The 23410-nt window shown below is 39.2% G+C and overlaps 2 protein-coding genes across 7 annotated transcripts in view; one reads left to right on the forward strand and one right to left on the reverse strand.

Moving 5' to 3' along the window:
• The window catches only part of elmo1 (engulfment and cell motility 1 (ced-12 homolog, C. elegans)), a 97676-nt gene that overhangs the window by 50868 nt on the left and 23398 nt on the right, over positions 1-23410 (forward strand). For 5 of the 6 annotated variants that reach the window (XM_079368578.1, XM_079368580.1, XM_079368582.1 and 2 more), the window contains 3 exons: positions 1597-1701; positions 2283-2391; positions 16818-16954. In XM_079368578.1, the coding sequence (XP_079224704.1) occupies positions 1597-1701; positions 2283-2391; positions 16818-16954 (351 nt within the window). Of the gene's footprint in view, positions 1-1596; positions 1702-2282; positions 2392-16817; positions 16955-22060; positions 22522-23410 lie in introns of those variants that run through there. The other variant, XM_079368583.1, reaches the window with a different exon arrangement.
• The window catches only part of cd164l2 (CD164 sialomucin-like 2), a 102379-nt gene that overhangs the window by 23270 nt on the left and 55699 nt on the right, over positions 1-23410 (reverse strand). The window lies entirely within an intron of this gene.

Raw genomic sequence — 23410 nt, forward strand, 5'->3', positions numbered from 1 at the left:
GAAAACTGATGAGCAAGACCTCAGTGTCCTCCATTCCTCTTTCATCCTCTTTTCCTCCCTCCTCTTACCGTCGCTATCTTCTTCAAACATCCTGTCTCACCCGTTTAAACTCAAGATGAGCGTCAGACTGATGTGTTTGCATGCCTTTCTGTGGATTAAATCATTAGTGGACTGAATTCTCTGAAATATCTGGTGGGAATTAACGATGATAAACTGTGACAGCCGGGCAGCATTAATCATCAGATCTCATGTAATATTTAGAGTGCATGTGAGGAGATGGTGCCGAGGCTCTGGGAGCAGGCTTGTTTTGAAAACTGAGTATGTTTTTTTTTTTCTTTTTCAAACTGTGGGCATTTGTTGCTTTAAAGAAAGCAAAACATTTTATACTATAGTATTTGTTCATGCATCTAAATGTCAGTGTTTGATGAAATAGAAAGAGAACCTAATTTTAAGCACATTTGCTTCATTTATAGCTCAATGAGTATTTGGGGCTTTTTCTCTGGAAGAAACAGGAAATGTCACGAATGAAAAAAATCTATATGCTTCTTTAGTTTGTGTGGTAAGCTGAACGTGAACAATGACTCTCTGGAGAGTGTCCATAAAATAATCTATAACTGCCAAAGATGTGTTGAAGTTTATCATTAATTCCCTTCAAACAGGATTTGTTTTGATTTGGGTTTCATTAGTGACTCAACCCACAGATTACTTTTTTCTGTGTTAAAACTCAGTATATGAGTAGTTAGTAGTGTTGTGTATTATTCAGGTCTGAATCTCGACATCTTAGTACATAGTATTAAATAAGAAATATTGTGTTAGAATTATGTATCGTAACAGCCTTCTACAGGTTGAAACCTAGCTACTTAAGAGAGTTAAACATTCTGACATCTAGAAAGTCGACTCTTTAAAAACAATGAAATGGAAAGGAGATGCAAAAACAAGCATTGTGGCTATGAAATGATGGCCGTGAAAGTGCTTAAAGTTTGTACAATTAGTTAAGAATAATAAGAATACAAAATCTACAACACTAAAAGTCATTAATTTTGTATAGGTTCTTCTATATTTATATTTCAAATTTGCAATGACTTGTGGGTAAAATGCTGGTCTTCATCTTTTTTTTCTCTTTGAGCTCTGTTGGATTGTTTCTTAATTTGTTTTTAATATTTATTAATAACCTAATCAAATAAAACTCAGACAAAAGGTTATTATACTTTCATTGTACTGTAGCTATAAAAAAAAAACAACCTCTAGATGTAAATGCTTTTCCAAAACATCGTTTCACATTGAATAGGGAATGTACAAGTCAGTCAACATACTAAGATCCTAAGTTGAACGGTGCATTTTTTTTTGCAAATATAAAACCTTACCAGGATTTGTTGAACCCCAACTGGCTCTTCCTGACAGTATATAAAAGTTTGCTTTTTAACTCGGGTTTTCTTTTCTTATTTGCTTCTTTTGGCTGCAGAGGGGAAAAAAAGGATCCTTATACCAAACAAACAATGTTAAAAAAGAAACTTGGTATTGTGTGTTCAAGGATATGTCTCAACTTACCCTCCTCCTCCTTCTCCTCCTCCTCCTCCTCCTCTGTCTCTCTGTCAGAATCATGTGAATCCAGCTGTGGATTTCACTCAGATCCCTCCAGGCATGCTGGCTCTGGATAACATGTTGTATTTGGCTAAGCACCACCAGGACTCCTACATCAGGGTGAGCATGTAGAGACACCTTTACATGTAGACACACAAACACACCCTCTAAATGTAAATGTCAGCGGCGGAAATGAAGTGATCGTCTTTTTTGCCATTGAGATTTGATTTATATTTTTTTAGTTAGTTGAGGTCAAATTATCACTAAAAGCTTCACATGTAATGGAGATATTTATTGACAAATAACCTTCAGATTGACAAACTGGGAGGCATTTTCAATAAATGTAGATCTATTTTATATATATCTATAATCACAGTGCTTTGAGAAACAGCATACCTCTTCCGATTCCTCTGAGTAATTTGGACATATTTTTTTATGTATGAGATGGTTTTCCAAAAGTGCCTACCTCATAGATCTAAGCTTTTCTGTCTCTGGCACTCCTGTCAAAAACAGCCCACGGCAGGCCGTGATGAACATCATTACCCCCTGGTGACACTTATAATGAATGGGCAGAAAACAGCAAAACGCAAACGCCTCAATATACTGCATATACAGTATATTGAGGCTTTAAAGAGAACTTAGTTGACCTAAATGTGTGAATCATAAGATCTCAAGATCCTGATATTTGCTCTTTGTTGTAGATCGTCCTGGAGAACAGCAGCCGAGAGGACAAGCACGAGTGTCCGTTCGGCCGCAGCAGCATCGAGCTCACCAAGATGCTCTGTGAGATTATGAAAGTGGGCGAGCTTCGTAAGTCTGCACCAACTATCCTTGCTCACTAATTGTGCTCCTGCTAGTAGTTAATCTTTAGCTCACTTCTTTATCTTTTTCAAAATGAACGTATGAGCAGAAAATGAAAACATTTCAGGAAACTCATTTTTTTAAACATTTGAATTTTAGTTATGTTCACAAAAACCCACATTATTACGAGATCACACATCCGGTTCAGAGGAAAGCAGCCTTTATACTGAGTAAACGGGCTGCTGGGCGTTCAGTGTTTAGTTCAGTGATGCACCTCAGCCCTGTTGGGTTCCTTTCAGTGGAATACATACTGCCTCTGGGAGACGCATTGTACTGAGAAATAGATGCAGAGCTCATGTCCACTCTAAATTGATGTGACCTTTTCATTTGTCTTAACTTGTTTAAATGGAAGAGTTGGACTCAGCTTTGCCGCAGACTGACCCCCGCTGCTCCACGTGGGAGGAAGGCTGTGTTCTTAGCTCAGTTTCAAACTGGTGTGCCCTTTTCTCTGCTCACAGCTGTTTTTTCATGCAGTTTTTTAGACCTCACTGCACTGCAGGTTACTCACTCTGTGAGCAAAAGACTCTATTCAATAAGAGAACAGTGTTCTCTTCTTTTTTAAATGCAGAGAATTGTCTTCCTAGATTCTATCTGTTCTGAACATCACCGATAAAACGAACAAGCTAGGTTTCCATGGAAGATAAAAGGTGCTGTAACACTTTTACAGCTATAAGCATATTACGATTTTCCTGTCCTTTTTTTGATATGCTCTTATCTCTGCTGCAAATATCGCAGACATTCTCCCTGTCCACTTTGGAGCAAGTAGTCTGCAAATTCAAAGAGGAAGGCAGATTTAATATTCAAGTATGTTTGCGTGTAGTTACCAGACAGGAGTGTCCTTGACCTCTCAAAGTATTCTGAGCTTTAGATGTTCCATGTTTCCAAATCTGCATGTTGTTGTGCTTCTATTTTTGCCTGCTGTGTTTTTTTCCCCCACAAATGTCTCATTAATTTTTATCCAAACATGCTCCACTGCTCATGCCCTTTTGATCTTCTCCCAGACTTGACTGAAATGGCTTTATGCCTTTATGTCTCTCTTAGAAATACCACTTCAGCCCCATTCTCTTTAAAATGCAGATTAAGCAAACCGAGTTGCCCCGAGACTAAGGCTATCTGTATCCCTGAGACTTTTGTAAGAATGTAGAAGAAGGTTTATGAAATAGAGCTAAATCCTCGGGACGAATGGCAGGACATCGTCATCGAACACAACACTTAATTTTGGAGAGAGTTGCATATTGAAATAAGTGGTGCTGGTGCGAGGGTAGGACTTCACACGACTTATTCAAAAGAGTGGAAATACAATGCAGTTTTTTGGGGTTGTTTTGTAAATTCTTAACCATAATTTTTTTATTTAAAAAAACATATTCTATAACCATTGTTGTTACTAACCATTGTGTGTTGTAATGTTGTTGGGCAAAAATGTCCCTGCCAGGATAAATGCTTTAGCTGCATCCGAGCAGTAACCTTGACTCAGAGCTCTGAGCTGTTTTATTCCCAGCAGCTGGATGTTGTCCTCTTTCCTGCGGCTGTTAGTCCAGCAGACTGAACCTGCATTCAATATTGAGGAGGCTTTGAACTGTGTGTATGTGCGTTTATGAGTATGTGTTTAAGATGAGGGTCAGCTCAAATGTCTATATAAGGTGAATCAATAACCTGAGTGAGATGTTTTCTGCTGCTTTAATAACGATACACTCTTACAGTAGTGTGAGGATACGACAGGATTCACGTATGAAGAAATAGGTCATCTCCTATAAAATGAATACACACACACACACAATGAAGTCTCTGAGGACAGGAGGGGAAAGACAAGATTGTGATATATTTACATTGTATGCGCCCTAAATCATGATGTTCCCATCTGTCTTAGTCAAAGCTCCTGTGAATATTTGGACAGACTCGCACACTGCAGAGCTTTAAATGTGAGGTATAGGACGTCGCTGGTGAGTCTCAGGGACGTCATACGCTGTGCTGCATTGAGTTCTAAGTGCATTTTCATACACATCAGCCCTGTCTATATGAACACACACTAATGAATATGTGAGGGGGGGGGGGGGTAAAACATAGGTAAGGCAGGTGTTGTAAGTGTTCTTTGAGTAATGAGGGGTCAAAAGCTGTGTGCGAGTGTGTCTGTGTATAATGTCGGGGCATGCACTGTGTATGCATTTTTACCAAGGAAAGTAGGCAAAGAAATAAGTCTGAGCCCTCCTCCGACTGTCATCGTTCTGCCGACCTTTCAGCAGTCAAACAATGAAGCACCTGACGCTAATGACGATGTTGGAGGTCTGTGTCTCTGAAAGGTTTTATCAGTTCGGATACTTTGGTATTTGAGTCATAGCAATGAAAGAAACTGTGCTGAAGTATTTCACCAATAACTTTAAGTGGTATATTGATATTTTAAGCTGTTTTTTTCCCCCTCTCACTCTTCTGTTCTACATAGAAAGTGCTAAATAATAGCGCTGGCATTTTCAGTTGGTCAGTGGGTTGATCCGCCATTTTAATCCAGGATGAAATATGTTGATAAAGCTTGCTTTGAATTCTGCAGACATATACTTGTATCTAGAGGCTGATACCATATATCCATTCTAATATTTGGTACATGTATTAATTGATCCAATACAATACATCCTGATAACTTTAGTGTCCTTCCTCTTGGACAACTGAACTTTTTTTTTTTTTTTTTCATTTTTCATAAAAAAACTTAAATCTATCCATTTTTTGCCAGTAGCTCAGTCTGTTGGCACTTGTGTAGGGAACAAAAGAGTCGCCAAGTCCCAGTGCAGACCAAAAATATGGAATTCAGTCTGGTAGGTGGAGAGGTGCCAGGTCACTTCCTGAGTACTGGCGAGGTGACCTTGAGTAAAGCACAGAACCCCCAAACAGCTTTAGCATCGTCCCTGTGTAGCTGCGTTTAGCAGACAACTCGCCATAATTCAACAACCCCTATGTGTGAGAAGCATGTCTCTTAATAACAGAGTTTAAGACAGAAATTGCCTTTGGGATAAAAAAAATTATCTTAAAAAAAACATCAGAACCTTTACATAACCATAACTGACTGAAACCTCTGCTCCTCATGTATCTGAAAAAAACCCAACAGTAAATATATTTATTGCCATACAGAACTTGATGAATTTTTGCACTTTAAAAACTGAACTGCTTCCATTTTTATATTTTATTCTGTGAATAACCTAAGTGCTGCAGGAGAAGCAACTCATGGTATAGCGAGATGTTATAGCCACGAGGTAGTTGTACCCTTTAAATGTTTCAAAGTGCAACGCAAATACAGCGAAGCCGAGCAGCTCATGGATGTAGAAAAACTTCGTTAAAGCAACAAGAACACAAGCACTCTGCAGCTCCCCATTAAAAAGTCATAGCTGCCTTTCTGAAAAAGGTTTCTATAAAAGTGCTCAAAATCCCTGGTGTAGGAACACAGTTCATTTGGGTTGTTTTTTTATTTTATTTTTTAAGTTCGCCCCTCTTCTTCTCTCTATGTGGATGAAAGCAGAAGAAAGAGACAGCGGATTAATGGTGACGGCAGTGATGACTTAGTGGCACATTTTCATTTCCCCGTCTGTGTGAAATGCCAGTGTGGCTTTGGCAGAGGCCAGACACTCTATTCATGTTTTCTCACGGGGATGAAACCCCGACGGATGCTGGATTTGCCGGTAGATGTTGAAGTTGCGTCTCTTCCCGTCCTTTGCCTTTTCAAGCTCTCTTTCTAGATTAATTTTCCTCATCCTTTATTCCCTCTTTAATGCTTTTCCCCTCTCTCAGTGGGTCTTAAGTACATCTGTGGCTCTCAGACTTGTAATCCCTTCTCATGCTTTCCTACAATGATTTTCTCCTTTTCTGTCGTGCATTTCACGAAAATGAGACAATTACACAAGCAAAACCATCCTATTTTAAATAAATGATTGTGAAGGAGTAATCTAACCTGACAGATGGTTTGCTGATTGTTCAGGTCAACAGATTTTCTATCATACTGCTTTTCCATTCAGCGTTTTTTTTTTTTTTTTTTTTTTTTTTTTTTCATTTTAAAATGTTCTTAGATTTTCCCTTTTGGTTGTTGTTGAGATAACAAATTGTCATGCAGATGTGTTGTGGAGAAAAGGGGTTAAGGGAGCTTGTTTGTTTGAGTCAGCTGCTAGATGCTGCTAGATTTTACATAATTCATGACACTATCCAGGTGTCACTCTCCCTCAGTTTCCCCTCTCCATCACCTTCCTCCATTAATTCAGACCCTTTCTGTGTCTTCTATTTATCCCCGCCCTGCGTCAGATCCAGAAAGATTAATTGTCTCTCCATGTTTCTGCTGGAACACAGACTTTAATGGCATTTTGGTCTGTGAGGCGACTTTCCTGTTTAAGCCGGCCCATAGAATATTTATGAAGTTATTTAAAAAGGGCCTGGCATGCTGAGTAATGGCCCTGCTTGGTGATTCACGGTGTGGCATCTCGTCGATGAGATGGAGGGCTGGGTGGCGTGACATGGCAGGTCCAGGCATGGACACACACACACACACACACTCTCACACACACACACACACACACTCTCTCTCACACACACACACACACACACACACACACTAGCAGACAAACACATTAAACGCAAGTGGAGACGAGGGCATGTACAGGCACAAACACACACACACACACACACACACATACACACACACACACAGAGGTGGGTCTGGGCAGGCTTCAGACTTGATGTCCTTATATTTGTAGCTGTACCGAGAACCATCAGCCAAGGTCAGAACAAAGGTTCATGTTCAGCACCACAGACAGCTCCGTTTTAAAACACTGGAGTATTTGAATAGATTTTCTATCTAGGTGTTTTAAGATAGTGTCGCTTCACAAGGTTACTTCTAGATATATCTTGTTGTTCAGTTATTAGTCTTCATAAGGAAAAGATTCAGCATTTTCAGAATTCAACGCGACACGAGTGAGGTGAACATAATGTTTATCAATGTTCTTGTTACATGACGTAACAAAAGGGTGTTATAGGGTCATTGTTTAACAATGGAGCTATAATATCAGCCACACTGTGCTACTGTAATCATCGTGATATTTGAAATGATTCTAAAATATTTAAAACAGTAACTAAACAAATGTAAAAAAAAAAACATGCATCTTAAGAAAAAAAATGGGCCAGATTATCTTGAATTATTTCGTGAGGTTTTGTCTCAAACTCAGTAGACTTTGACTTTGATTGTATTTATGTTATGTCTGCCCCTCTGAGAGAGACAGTTTAGTCTTATGCTGACAACTCACTACTTAATTAATAATGTATCAGCAGCAGCTCATGGCAGAAGAAGAACCACAATATGGATCACATGAGGTTTCTTCATAAATATTGCTGTTAGATTTATTGACATGTATATTTATTTTGTTTATATTTAATGTTTTAACTTTTTGCACTTGAAGAGTTCACTGAAGACACATTCCTTGTGTGTGTAAGCATACATGGCCAATAAAGCTGATTCTGATTTTTTTTTTTTTTTTTTTTTAAATCACTAGCAAGCTGTGTTAAACGATGAAACAAAATCAAAAGTGGAAAAAAACTGCAGTTCTTCGAATGTCCATTTGAGGCTGGTACCAAAAGACCTGGAAGTCCAGTAAACATCTCATTTTAAAATGTAAATGAGAATTTATTGTTAACAGCCTGGTACAAAAAAAAGGGTTGTGGTCAGATTCGTTCATGTCTTGATCTCAGACATTGTACTGTTTTTGTTTTTGTTTTTTTTTAACGACCAACTCATTTTGATTTTATGAAGGATGTGAGTTATGCATAATTAGGGGAGTGGCCTGTCAAACTGCAAGCATCTGCAGTGTAGTGATTTGTCAAGAGGCTTAAGGCCCACCTCAGCTTCAGCTCTTTGCCTTTTGTTAGGTTTACCCGAAGTTTGATATGGTCAGCATTTCTAATATGGTGCCTGCGACAGATGGGATTCCAAAACAGCCCTTCAGAAACCAATGGGTGATGTCACTCAAGCTTTGTTAATGTTAATTTACAGCCTATAATGAGTAGTAGTTCTTTACTAATGTAATGAATCATAAATGTAGCTTATTCATGATTCATTACATTCATAAAGAACTACTTCTCATTATGCATGCTAAATTATTAATAATTATGCTGCATAAAATGTACCTTTTGTATCCCCTTTGATCATTTTCAGTTGCCTTCTGAAAATAAATTATCAGTGAAAAAGGAGTTGTCTATGAGACCAAACATTATTATGCAAAATTAAGAGTTAGCTGAACATTAACTGACAAAGTGGTCCCAACAGAAATGGCTTGTTAAGTCTGAAGGTTTAGCCGCTGATCCCTCCCTCAAGTCTCCCTCCATGAATCATGAAGGAAGTGAAGGATGGCAAGAGGCGAAAAGGCCAGGCGTAGAATCCCAAGTATCCCTCAAGTCGTGACATGAGGATCTTATTCAGCAGCCAGAAACCACTTCACAATCTTGTCAGTTGTAGCTTTCAGTTAAAGGGGGAGCGTTCTTCAGGGTTTTCCCACCTTGTAGCCTTTGGCATACACCAGTAGAGGGTTTTTTTAGAGTTAAAGTGTGCAAATAACAAGGAGCTTGACAGATTGGTGCACAAAAATCTGAAGTTATAAGCATCCTTGAAGTTTTTTCGAAAACATTTTTTGTCCCCTGTCAGCTCTCATCAACCCTGGACTCAAGTGGTGGGCTGGATGAAACCCAGTCCTGCCTGTGACAGCAGTGCTTTTTTTGCAAGGAGCTCCTTTGGTGCCCCACCACACACACACACACACACACACACACACACTCACACACACACACACACACACACACACACACACATGTTCACCACAAAATACACACTGCTCTTAAGAATACTGAAGCTGTTTATTAAAAAAGGGCCTTAACTTGCAGATCTGGTCAAATGTAAACTCAGACAGAAGAAGAGCCTTGCACAAGATGTACACTCACACACACACACACACACAAGCAGTACATAGAAAACCCCATGAGGTGCTTGCAAAATATTTGTTTCAATTTCAACAAGTTTGTGAAGCCTTATTCTGTTTGAGGAAAATGTGAGACCGTAGAAGCAGAAGTGCTGCTGAATGCTGTGGATATGTTTGTCAGGCTGGAGTGCCTTATTACTCCCTCGGTCTCATTTTCTCTCTCTCCATCTGCCATCCTGCTCTCTCCCTCTGTCCCTCTCTCCTTCGCTCTCCCTCTGTCCTTTCATGCAGCTTGACGATTGTTGAACTGCACGCTAAAACCTTTTTTTTGGTTACATAATTAGAAATCACAGAGGAGAAAAAGGCTTAAACGTTTCCCTGTTTTTATCCTCCAATTACAGATTCCTTGTATGCCTCACTTCCTCACTGATACCAAGAGATGTGGGATGCTTAAAATACATATAAACAAATTCAGAACTGGTGCCAAATAGTTTATTTTGTACACCATTATACAGACACATACTACGTTTTTTTTCTTCTTCTTTTTTTTCATCTTACATTTTAAATTGATTCAGTGACCTCATTCTCTTGACATTATGTTTATTTAATGATCATTAGTTTCAGGCTAGAAGCCTTGAATTCCAAGAGCCATTGCAAGACAGCAGCTTTGCTGGCGTGACTAGAATGTAATAAAATGAAAGAATTATTTCCCATTTTACAGATTCAAACTCAAACATCATGATCCTTAAATCCTTCGATGTTTCTCAATCTAAAATGAAAGTCATATAAATAGATTATATGGAATGTTGATGCTTTTGTTGATGCTTTTGGCTTTTGTGAATTTGTCTGCAACTTTGTGTTTTTTGCTGGTGCCTGTCTTAGCCAGGTCTCCTAATCTCAACGGGATCAACACAGTCAACAAAGGCTGTTTCTGTAGCATCATGTAAATCACTTCAATTGACCCCAATCCTTCAGGCATTAAAAATGATTATGTAGAAATAATTAGTCTTGTCGTCCCTGATTTTAACCTTTTGCTTTTGCAGCTCGTAAAGAGGCTTAATTCAGTCTGCTTCATAATTAGCTGAAAACTCTTCACAGGAGCTTCAAGGTGGCATATTTGTCTGAGAATCTACCCTAACAAAACTAACAAGATTCTTGTAAGATTGTAGTAATTTGTTGTAGGTTAATAATGACAAAATGGTTATAGCAATCTTTTCTTCTAATTTAAAAAGTAAGTTAAAAAAAAACTTTTTACTTTTGCTTTTGAAATTCCGTTCTTTATGAGTTGGTTTTAACCTTGAATAAGCTTTTAGTCTGTGTGGCCAGTCTCGGGAGAGGGTCACATGTGGTGGTTCAAATTCTCATTTGAAAAAAATCAGTACAATTAGAGTAGGATCTTTTTTATTTTTTGCTCTTTACGGTTTGCCCAAGTAGTGACCTTTGTTGTTCAAGAATTGAGCCAATGTATAGGGGAAATGCAGTTCCTCGGCAGCAAAGCCAAGTGATCCCCATTAGAACCCATGATAACATGTTGAGCTTTTCAGCAGACTTAAACATTTCTACGGTTTGGTACCAAAACACTTTTGGTCTGACAAGCTAAAATAGCTGATCTCTGTATCTGTTCAAACGTGGGTTTTGGTTTTAGTTACAAGTTAAGCACACATTTGCATCATTAGTGGTGCAGATGACTGACTGGTGGGGGCGATGTAGCTGTTTCCCAGGAAGCTTCAAGCCTCAACTCCACCAATTTGATTGACTAAATCAAACATGGCAGCTGCTGTTGTTACGCTTCCTACAGTAACGCTTCTTAACAGTCCAACAGGCACCGGACCACATCCATGTCTATACAGTCTTTCAGCATATATCTGTCTCATTTAAAAAGATGCTGCAGAAAATAATCTGCAGAAAAATTTTGAACATGCCTTTACTTTACCTTTTGTAAACTTGAATATTTAATAGTTGCCTGTATAAAAAAAAAAATATATATTTGTCCATTCATGCTGAGCTGATTGCCATAGCATGAGAAGCTCTCAGTCAGCATGCTAAGTCATACACGGGCTGTTTTTGCATGTCCGTGAACCTGCTGTCGTTGCATCCTTCACACGCGATCAGTGCCTGGACCAGAAAGATGGGGCTAATGCTGCTCGCCGTACACACACTGACGCACACAAACACACACTCCCCTTGTCACAGTTGGACATCAGGGCATGCTGTTATTCTAATTAGAGTGAGGATGACACTTTTCACTGTATATCCATCGTGTGGTGAAGCTGCAAGGTGACTCTCTGGGTCTTTTCACTTAACTTTGTGCACTCTCATGGACACACATACGCAGAAAGGAAACACACACACACACACACACACACACACACACACACACACACACACACACAGTCCTGGCAGATGCCATGTTGGCATTCAACCCACATCGCTGTCTTCCCTTTTTCGATTTCTCTCACACACTCACTCTTTCAACACAAACATTTTATCAGTGTATGTCCAGTTTGGTAATTAGCTCTAATTTGACGTCACACGCTGCCCTCTAAGTCCTCACATTAAATGGACTCTGATAAAAGCATGACAGGCAACAGCTGGTCCACACTGACTCACGCTTGAATTCACACACTAAAACCCCCATAAACCAAAGCGCACATTCACTGCAGGGACATGACAGGGACCCCTTGACTACAGCCCGGCCTCACATGTCCCAGGAGATAAACTGACGGAGAAAAAACTGAGAGAAGAAAGACCTCTGCAGCTTTTGATTTGTGGTTTTGTCATGATGACGTTTAGTGATGTTGGTAAGCATTATTGTTTCCATTGTCATCTAATTCAAGCTGTAACCAAAGACTTGAAACTCCTCTGAAAATGAAAAACCTTCAGCCTGCTGCATCTTAATAAAATGTTCAAAGTGTTGTACATTCTAACAGTAATGTTACCTCACATTTGGATGAAGACAATTTCTCAGACATTTTCTGATTTTAGGTTTCTTGCTTCTTGAATTTATGACAATGTTTTTGTAACTAATGGTTAGAGGGGGGTGTCGGTGTTAATTACTACTTGTGATGTTAAAAAGTAGTCTGTTAAAATTGCATTTTATAAATTTGGTCAAATATTTAAATGCCAAGATATGCAGGTTCAAACTGCTCCAATGTGAGATTTCTGTGTTCTCTCGATACATACTGTCAGCGTTATTAGAATACTGTTTGGATCTGGACAGTTCGTTTGGTTAACAGACCATCTGAAGATGTCCTCCTTAGATTGTGCATGCTATGATGAGCAATCAGTGATGTACACATTAAGAATAGGATTCATTAGAAAATAAAATCCAGATACAAACAAATTAGAAGAACAATTACCAGTTCATCCTTGTTCATACTTTTCAAGGACAATGGACTTTGCAACAAATGTTGTTTTACCTTTACATCAAAATACCTTTCAGCTCTTTGCTACCAATTGTCATTTTGGTATGGTACAGTATGGTACAATAAGATGTGATGCAATACTATATCATACCATAGGAAGTTCAGTGTCCACTTGGAGAAATTAGTCTTGATTTGTGCACATTTACTTATTTATGTTGTTTCCTCCTCTGTAAATTCTTGCTCGTTTTAAAACTTACCCCTTGATGTGTACATCCCTTTGGACAAAAGTGTTTGCTAAATGAACTTTAGAATTGAGATGCCAACATAGAAGAGTCAAATGAATAAATATATAAAAACGTTTTACATGTAAACAGAGAAGCATATACCAATGAAAACCACAAACATCAATTAAACATTATTGTACAGAACAGGATCCACAGAAATCACAACATGAATAAGAGGAAATGATGCCCACTCAGGAAGTTTAATATAGTAACATTTTGTCAGTTTCCCTATAATTTACAACCTGTAACAAGGCAATACTTTATTTTTATATCAGTTTAGCTTTCTCATCCTAACTTCAAAGAAAAATGACAAATGTGTCCATATATGGTGTTTGTAGTTTTCTCCAATTCATATAGGGGGGCAGTGTAGAAGATCTTGTAAGTTAGTGCCATAACAAATAGAACCAGTTGTTCCATCTATTTTTCATAATTTTGTAGAGACACATGGTCACTAAATAATGCATCGTAACTATAAAGCATCACGTTTTCAGATCCATGTGGGCATATGTTCTAGCTTCACCTAAAGTGGTCATGACAGTGTCCTGTTACCTGCTTTATGGGTGGTGCATGCACGGAACATCTGGCTGTGCAGATGGATGTAAAGCATACAGGACAAAGAAAACTCATTACCGCCTATTTTCCATCCATCTGAATGTTCTGCTCAGGGCCCATATGCTCGGCCAAAAAAAAGTCATAAATTGTCACTTAAAATTGAGAGTGAGTTCATATCTACCCCGCTGTTTCCTGGCGTGACAATCAGCTTCAGGGTTGTGTGTGTGTGTGTGTGTGTGTGTGTGTGTGTGTGTGTGTGTGTGTCTGTGTCTGTGTCTGTGTGACTCATGCATTGGATAGTGTCCTACTCCTCGGGCGTTAATAGGTCCAGTAGCCCACCCCATCACCATGACCAAGTTAGCTGCCTGTGGAGGAGAGGACCGTTTCTCTTCATACAAGGAAGAAGACAAAAATAGGTTTACATAACCTGTTTCAACCAGTTAAATAGTCCAGTTCTTAGTGGTTAGGAGCTCTGGGCTTAAGTACTCTGACTTGTCTAAGGGACAAAGGTTATGGCATGATGTTGATTTTTAATATCTATCACATGTGCTATAATGCACAACGCATGATATTAAGATAAAAAATGTGGAGCATAGAAAACAAGGGGCCTGGTGTATCATCCTTTTCATCAACATATAGAATCCCAGTACAACCAGGTTAAGAGAAGAGTTCCCGAATCAAAGTCCCATGACTTTGCACTCACACAGCGCCTTTTCCGATAAGTTGGCTAATTTTAAATGCATGTGTTCAGTGCGGGAGTGTTTTGGCTGTGACATTTAATCTAGCATGTCAAAAAAAGAAGGGAAATGTTGCTTTTTCTTTCTCTCTTCCACACAGATTAAGCTTCTGCTCCAACTATACAGTACGATGTTGTAATTTATTCTTTTATCCTATGTAAGGTGACCTTGTGTGACTTGAAAGAAATATATAATAATAATTATTATTATTACATCTTAAAAGCTCAATAAATATAGTGCAATCTGCAAATATTATGTCAGTGATCCTTTGGTTAAATTTGTAATTTGATGGAAATGATGAGGTTGAAGAGCAGACTCTCAGATTATATTAAATGCTGAAATAGACCTGAAAACCTTGTCTGGACCTCTGTCTTTGTCCAGACTAATCTGTAGGTTCAATTCTTTAAGTTCAATTTAGATTTCATTTCGAGTTTCAAGTGTTACATCCATATGGCTGGGATTTTCTCCCAGAGGTTGGCAGAGAAGTGGCAAAAACATTATTCCTCTTCAATTGTGTCTACACTTTGGACAAAGATTAAATATTCAGTGAATGGCACTTTGTAGTCAAGTATATTTGCAAACAGAATAGTACAATGCAGATCATTGTTTGTGAACTATTCTATGCATCCAAATGCTATAATGGTTTGTTGTGCCTCATTGCTGTGCTGCTTCAGGTCCTGCCTCGCCCTGTGAGAGGTAATAAAGCTGTCGGCAAGTCAGCACGCCTTGCAGAACCTCAGGATGGAGATATATCTGCAGCAGCACCTGAGACTGCCACTGAAATAAGCCTTGACATGTAATTCCTCTCATCTTGGCACCTCGGGATCTGTTGGTCTTACTGATAAAAACCTGTTTACCTCAAAGGTCACTCCAAACATCAACCTATCTAACAACTTTTAGTAGATAGCCAATTATGTAGTAGATTGAGTTATTTTCACCCCTTATTTTTGGTTCCTTCCCTGTTTTTCTGTCTGTCCCTTGGAGGTCAGAACTGTCACCTAAGCAGCCAGTTAGCATCTGTTTTGGCTCACCTCCATTAGTTTACTGATTGACTAACAGCACCGGAAGCATATCCCTCCTGGATTGCTTCACCTCGCCCTCCCTTTACTCTCCCATCCATCGCTTCACATCAAAGCTCAGGTCTCTGTGCCTGTGGCCTGTGGGCATTACTTATTATACCGTGAAGTTTCATTCGCTGTCTGACCCCTTCCATCTATTTTCATGGCTGCTCATGGTGGGCCAGTTTCCCTGCTGCTCTGCTCGGAAAGTCTCTAAATGAACCAACCTTTGGCTTGAAGCCGCTACTCATCTCAGCAAGACGACAAGAGGGAGACAAATTTAGTTGGAATGAATGTCAAGCCTTGTTATTCTACCTCTTGGTTAATATGGTTTGGGCACTCAAAAGCCCTGGCTTCCCCTCTTCCCTCTCATTCTTATTTCGAACACACTCTCAACCAAAAAGTGGGTATTGAAACGTTTCATTGCACAGCTAATAACAATATAAACCCCCTATGGCTTTGGAAAATGAAAACATCTTTACTTAATTCAGTTGGAACAGAGCTTGTTGTTCACAGTGTGTCTCCAGTGGATGTTTTGTGTTTCAAGAAATGTTCAATAACAGTCTTGCTTCATATAGGAGAACTGTATCTCACTCAGTGGTCATTCCCATGCAATCACCTGTAAACACATTAACCTCCTGCCATGTGTGGGATGCTGAATAAAAAGATCCCTCCTGGGACAGCGAGATTATCTCTTTTGAGCAGTCTGTCATATATTTTATCAATCTGTTTCTTCTTTAAGATGCCATATTTTGAATCTGTTTATTCGGTTGAAGGTACGAGTGTAGTGTAAACACAGCAGTGCTGATATTCAGTAGTCTTCATCATCTTGGCCTTGAGTGTGATATTGTTTTTATACAACAGTTACAAGCAGCAAATAGTAAAAGTAGTGATCAACAACAGATGACTTTTTGCTTCAGCAATAAACTAATGTCACAACTCAACTGAAACTGGACTGTTGCCAAGCAACCCAACATTTCCCAGCTGATCTATTGTGTCCTTTGCTACCAGCTTCTTTGTTTAATGTAATGTATTCTGTATTGACCAATCAAGCAAAACACTTTAGTATTAACTGTATATAAAACACGCTGCTGTGGCACAGTAATAGATATCCTCGACACATAATGAAGATTCAATTTAAGTAACTTTATTTATCCCCGAGGGCCAATTGAAAGGCACAGAGAAGCACCACCATTCAACCACAAGAGCAGCGAACTGGTTTTTCTTCACTACATCAGAAAACTTTAAGGGTGGGGGGAAAAGTCCATTAGCACTCATAGACTGTTGTATATATTATTTCATAATAGTGCTAAATATTGTGAAGTATGACTTTAATGTACATTCATTTGTCTTATCAACATGCAATAGTTTTCAGACCATCGCTAACAGGGTTCATTCACTCTGATTATAACTACTGCTAATATCTGTCCTCTCTTTCTGCCCACAGCCAGTGAAAACTGTCACGACTTCCACCCCATGTTCTTCACCCACGATCGCTCCTTTGAGGAATTCTTCTGCATCTGCATCCAGCTGCTCAATAAAACCTGGAAGGAGATGAGAGCCACAAGTGAAGACTTCAACAAGGTAGGCTACATTGAAAGTGTGTTTACAAGAGATAGAAGGTAAAAAGTTCTATCTGTTATATAATAATAATGAGGATTTAAAACTTTTTCTAAGTAGGTAATGAGTTTTTAGTGCATTCTCACTGGAAAAGAGAAAACTTTAAGAACACTTGATGCCAGATCTTATCCTTGATTAATTAGATCATTGAGTGTGCTGTTGACAGGCTCCCTACGTCTGGAAAAAGTTCAAACACAGTGTAGATACTGATGAGACAGCTCCGGGAACCTTTATGTAACATTTAGTTTTTACAAGGCCAGCGTCGGTTTGAAATTTGAAAAGTCCCACTTTCATTTTCAGTAGTGTTTTTTTTATAATTTCCTGTTGATTTGGGACACAGCTCTTTTAATAATTAAATAAAAATACTTTATTTTTTCAAAGGAACTTGTGAAGTTGCCACATTGTAGAGATTGGTGACATGAATTTCTTTTGCAATATTAAATCTGATGCCATCTCTCATATGTGCTAATGATTTTAAATAATAACATAGAAATATAAATTTTACTTGTTTGTTCATTTAAAAAAGACATTATAGATAAAGATACATACATACAATCAAATGAGGATCAACTTATAATCAAATCATAATTTTGGCAACCGTCAGATGTGGTGTAACGGATGTCAGATGATTACATTTGGTTTGGGGATATAAAACAAAATCATATATAAAATGTAGTGGGGAGGCTGACTCCAGTGCCCATTTGTTTAGAATAATCTAATTGGTCAGAAATTGGTTGAGAGCAGTATGAGTCATCAGAAAATTGACTGATAAACTGGACCAATCCGTGAATGCTTGATTAAAACAGGGAAAATGTATTTTTCCTTTCATGGTAACTTTAAAGAAGGCAAACAAAGTGTGTGACGTTTACTTTAACCATTTAAAAAAAATTGCTGTGAATGTTAAACTTACAATATTTAGTCTGAAGCAACTGTGAGGAACTTTCTGTTGAAGTGGATTTTGGCTTCCCCTATGGAAGTCCTATTTAGAGCACTGCTAATCTGTAATTGGTAATCCTTAAAAAGTCTTTTTTTGTGAACTTCATATTTGCAATCAGAATACGACAAGAATTGAACTTCAAAGAAAATGGTTGCACTGTAGGATTTGCACTGTGCTTTGTGCTATGGTTTGATGACTTTCTGTTACACTGGCAGAAAGCACAGTTACGCAACTCACTCCTAACTATGTTAATCACATCTCAAATTATGATAGATATTAGAATGGCATTGCCAAGATTCCCATGCCAATAACAGACCCTATTAAGGGGTTTAGATAAGAACATGTACTTCTCTGTTTGCAAATGTGAACATGAAGCGTTAAAGGTGTTTCCCTTTTGGGATGCAGATTAAGAGAAAAAGAGATCTACATACACATCTGGGGGGATTTTCACAGTCTGCATTTTTCCTGCAAGGTTTTTTTTTTGTTATAAAAGTTAAACTGCCTGCATTGGCTGAGATCCTGATTCAGCTACTACATCTTCATTTGGAGCTCATTGCAGTCTGGGAGAGGATGAAAAACTTCCTCTTGGCTGGCTGCTGCTTAGTCGGCTCACACAGGAAATGTGTGTGTGCATTGCCAGACGCTGATAGTAAATAGGTGTTTATTACAGATATTATATGTTTCAATTCAATTGGGTATCAAATGAAACGGTAAACAGATTCCATATTATTTTCCTCTGTTTTGTTGATCAGAATTCGGATTATGTTAAAGAAAGACTCCCGAGCTACAAGGCAGCCATTGTCCACATCTCTTATCATGCTGTGATTTGATCTTGGTCCAAATCCTCTGCTTTAATTTACCTGCTTTGATCTGTAATGAAACAGTTCCTCACTTATCACCTCCACAGGTGACTTAACCTGCAGGCAATCTCCTCGTTGTCCCTTATATCACTCCACTAGTATCCCAAACACAAGTTTCCCAATTTTACAGTTCACACATCTTTTTCAAAAATACTTTTAAATCTTTATTGTCCACGCTTGTCTTACGCTCTCCAGATAAATAAAATAGAATAAAAAAAGGCAGTCAATAACAATTCATATCACAGTTCAGATCTCATCAGTCATGTTGTAATTTTAGTTTGTGATTGCCAGTGTGCATAAACAAAGTGATGTTGTAATTGCATCGGCAGATGTTACTTCACTTAGACATGAATGATGGAAGACAGCAGCGTGGGTTTCATAAACCAGTCTATCAGTTCCAACTCAAGCGAGAGCTCGGATGCAATGTTGCATATAAAGTCTAGCTGTCAAATTAACAATGAGATAACTAAATCATAAAAATGGCACCTTTTGATGATGATGATGATGATGATGATGATGTTGTTGTTGTTGTTGTTTTGAGACTTGGTACTGCGGTTTTATCTGCTGCAGGAAACTGATAATGAATCACAACAGATTGTAGTCACGACGGGGGGAAAAAATGTACCCGTCCTTTTATAGTTTTGTTGAATAATAAATATCAAATCCACCTACAGTCTATTGAAGTCCTCATCTGCATCTGTGTTCTCATATTTACTGCTCATCATCACATCCTTTGATGGTGGGTAAAACTTCTCAGCATTATTTTACTCCATGTTTTATGAATGCAAAAAGCTGCAAAAAAGGCCATGTATAGTTTAACACAAGCTAATTTCTCCCATAAGTCTGTTGTTCGAAAGAAAATGGGAGCGTACATCATGGCACGACAATAGATTCAACAAATTTAAATAGGTTTGGACAGACTACTAAATCTTATAATGAGCTGTACTTCTGGTTCATCTTGGGGAACAATTGGACTTAATGTGTCCACATGTTTCCAAAAAGGAAATACAGTTATCCAATGCCATAACTCACATCCTTCCCTTGAGCGTGACAGTCTGATTTAAGTGAGATGGGATACATCCCTTTCCTGTGTCTCCCTGTCTTACCTCCTTGCCCTCTTCTCTCTTCACACTGTACCTCGTGAGTCTGAAAATGAACACCAGCTTGTCGATATCAGGACTGTTTAGTCTTGGGGTTTTCAATCAGCTTAATAGTGTGGTTGCTGCTCTGGATGTCAGCACTCAAAACGATGATGATGAAGATGTCAAAACTTACTTATTTACTACTCAATTGACCATTTGTGAAGCCCCGCCCCCTTATTTACTGTTACGAGGTTGGAATAAAGATCTTGTCGCCATACTCCTTTCCATTGGAAACAATTGAAAATGCCCCATGATTTAATGATTTTTTTTTCATTTTTATCTCATGCTTTAGATTTTTTTCTAAACATGGTCTCAATGAAAGTATAAGGACAAACATACTGTATGATAAAACAAAGGGTCATTTCCATCAACAACAGCAAAATGGGTTGTTTATCTGTGACTGAAATTGTCCTTGATGTTGCAATTTTCAAAGAAAATGAACACAAATGAACAGTATAGGAAGATGTCCAAAAATGCACATTGGGAAGCTCAGTAATAAATCTTGAGTATGAACAAATAAAAACAATGTAAAACTAGTAGACGATTAGATTCAAGTTTAAAGGGCTTATCAGGGTCAGGATGGTGGGTCAGAAAACGATGATGATGAAGATGTCAGAAGAAGAGGGGAGAAAGAAAACAGATCACAAAATCATCGTTTTAAATCTGAGCTTTATAAGAGGGTTCTTTTCTCTTCCGTGACTTGGTATATATTTGGAAGGAAGTATGTGTGGTACTGTTAAGGATGTAGAAAAACACTGTAGGAGAAATCCAAACAATTTCAGTCTATTTTGAGTATTTGATAGAGTGCTTGTCTACACCAAATCTCATGATAACACATATGGCATAAAAACAAGAGATAACTGAACAGATTAGCCAGTAAGTAAGTAACAAAAGATCCCTTTGTGTACCAGGAGGTAACATAACCTGAGTAATATTCTGTTTTGTAAAAGGACTATAGTGTGTAACTGTGATCTCTAAATGCTCTCACACTGCTATTCAGCTCTTCATTCAGTATTTGAGGATCTATCCTCTCCAAGGTGTGTGGAAGGATTATAAGCTGTGTCAAGGATAATTCAGAGGGCGTCCACTTCAAATCGCTTGGTCTACTGTAGGTCTACATTTCCCTGCAGCTCCCACAGTTGCTGCTAGACACTGACGGCGTCAAGCTTTCTGAGGTGTGGAATACTAAAACACCCTGTTCAGGTGTTATCAGTGTTGGAGGTGTGCACTGCAATGCTGTCTGCAAGTGTATGAGTGTTTCTTAAATGCCTAAAGCTCTCTCTGATGCTGGATTTTCACGGGTGACTGAGCATCTTCCTTGCACACATGCACACACATTAACACACGCACGCACACACACACACACACACACACACACACACACACACAAGCACTCACAAAGACCGGCTTTTATATGCATTCATGCTCATTTAAGAAAAACACACAGACACAAGGCTTGAAAACAATGTGGTGCTTAAGCACACACACACAAACAGGCATCATGCAGCTACTATACATTCTGTCTTGTTTTCATTCTATGTAACAAAAAAAACCTGTATTTATAGAGAACAAGATGTGTGTCTTTATGCTGTGTATTTCTGTGTGTTTAATGGAGCCAAGTCTGATGCTCCCAGGGCACAGCCACGTCCGTCAGGCAACCGTTTCCCCTGTTTCCATAGCAACCCTTGTCCAATTACCACTGCTGCTGCTGCGCTGCACTACTCTGGCTCTGTTTCTGTAAGATGGAGCCACTTCTCCACTGCATGTGTACACGTCTGTGTTTATGTGTTTTGGAGTGTCTATCACAGACTGTCTTGTCTTGCACGGCTGCCTGTTGTCTCTTCTTCCAAATGTCTGTGCTCAGAGCTTCTCCTCCTACTCCATCTCCCTAACTGGAGAAGAGAGACTCCATCTCTCTCTGCTCGGGGGAAAATAGAAAAAAAAAATCCCTCATTGATGTAGCAGCTTGCAGCCACTCAAGGTACACCTCCTCCTTCTTCTCTCATCCCTCCCTCCCCACAACCTCTCCCTCCACACACATACACACACACACACAAATCATGTGATCCCTTTGCAGCACCACCATTGGCGTCTGTGATAGTGGCGTGTATCCAATCAGGGCAAAAGCCCAGAGATCAACATAAGCGAAGCAGGGCAGCCTGGCTGATGCTCTTAGAGTCACAGAGGGAGGGAGGAAGGATAGAAAGGCTTACACATTTATCATAGTAGAGGGGAGTAACAAGAAGAGGAAGGATAGAGGGGTTTTTTTTTGTTGGTGGCTTTGTTTTTGAAGAGATTGTACCAAAAGAGAGAATCATACAGGATTCGGGAAGGAACACAAAGGCAAGACAGGAAGAAGAGAGAAAGCAAAAGGAGGAGGCAAACCAGCTGTATTGACAGAAGAGTCTTTCCCTTATTGCAGCTAAAGCTGATTGTCCTCAATTAGCTCCTCCAAGGACCCATCTGCCTCCTCCATCCATCCCTCCATCCATTTCTGTCTTCCGTCGGGCGATTAATAACTCATCTCTGGCAGAAGCACACGATTTCATTGTGGAGAGTATCACACTACACCTGGAAACATGGAGCTGACATGTAAGTAATGAGAGTGGAAAAGGGAGAGTGATTCTCAATTAGCATGAATAGATGGGGGAAGCAAGGGGATGTGGTTGTAACAGAGTGAGAGGGAGTGTTTGTGTTGTTGCCTTGGCTGCGAGGAGGAGGATATGGAGGAGATGAAAAGTCAGGAAGAGATTGAGGAGATGGGACGGGTGGTAAAGCTGAAAAGTGGAAAAGAAAAGGAGAAACGGATAACGTTTGGCGATGTGTAAACGGGTCAGATGAGGACTAAGATCACAGCCTTTTTATAAACACACACCCAGTCACAGATACCATCTGCTATATTACGAAAAAATATACACACTCTTCACTACTCCATTTACCAACCCCCATAGCACTCTAGGTATCATCTGTATTCTAGCATACAGTACATGAACGTGCATGTCTGTGTGTGTGTGTGTGTGTGTGTGGGGGGGGGGGGGGGGGGGGGTTGGGGGGTTGGGCTCTCTTGTTGTGAATGGGATTACTCTACATCACCATCACCCACCGACTGTCAGCAGAGGTATTCAAAGCCACTACCACTGATCTCCTCCACTCCGCTGTGTCTCTCTCAGCCTTGGATGAGCTTCAACCAGTGTTTTAGCCCGAGGGGGTTTGACTGAGGATTAGAGTGAGGTCAGAATCAGACTGCAGAGCAGGACTCTATGAAATACTGCCAGAACCTGATTTCATTAGTTGTGTACAATACACAGCGCAACTCAATCAATTTATTCTTCTTTTAAGCTTGCGTGGCTTATAGGAAAAAGCTTTGTCTCTGACCTGCCAGATGGACCAAATGTAATGGATTGTTCTGAATTAGTTTTGTCAATGTTGTCTTGTCCAGCTTTACAAAAAATACATCTGTTTTTTTCTGTTTCATAGGGTC

The sequence above is a fragment of the Symphodus melops genome (genome assembly GCF_947650265.1).
Source record: "Symphodus melops genome assembly, chromosome: 18".
NCBI lineage: Eukaryota > Metazoa > Chordata > Actinopteri > Labriformes > Labridae > Symphodus > Symphodus melops.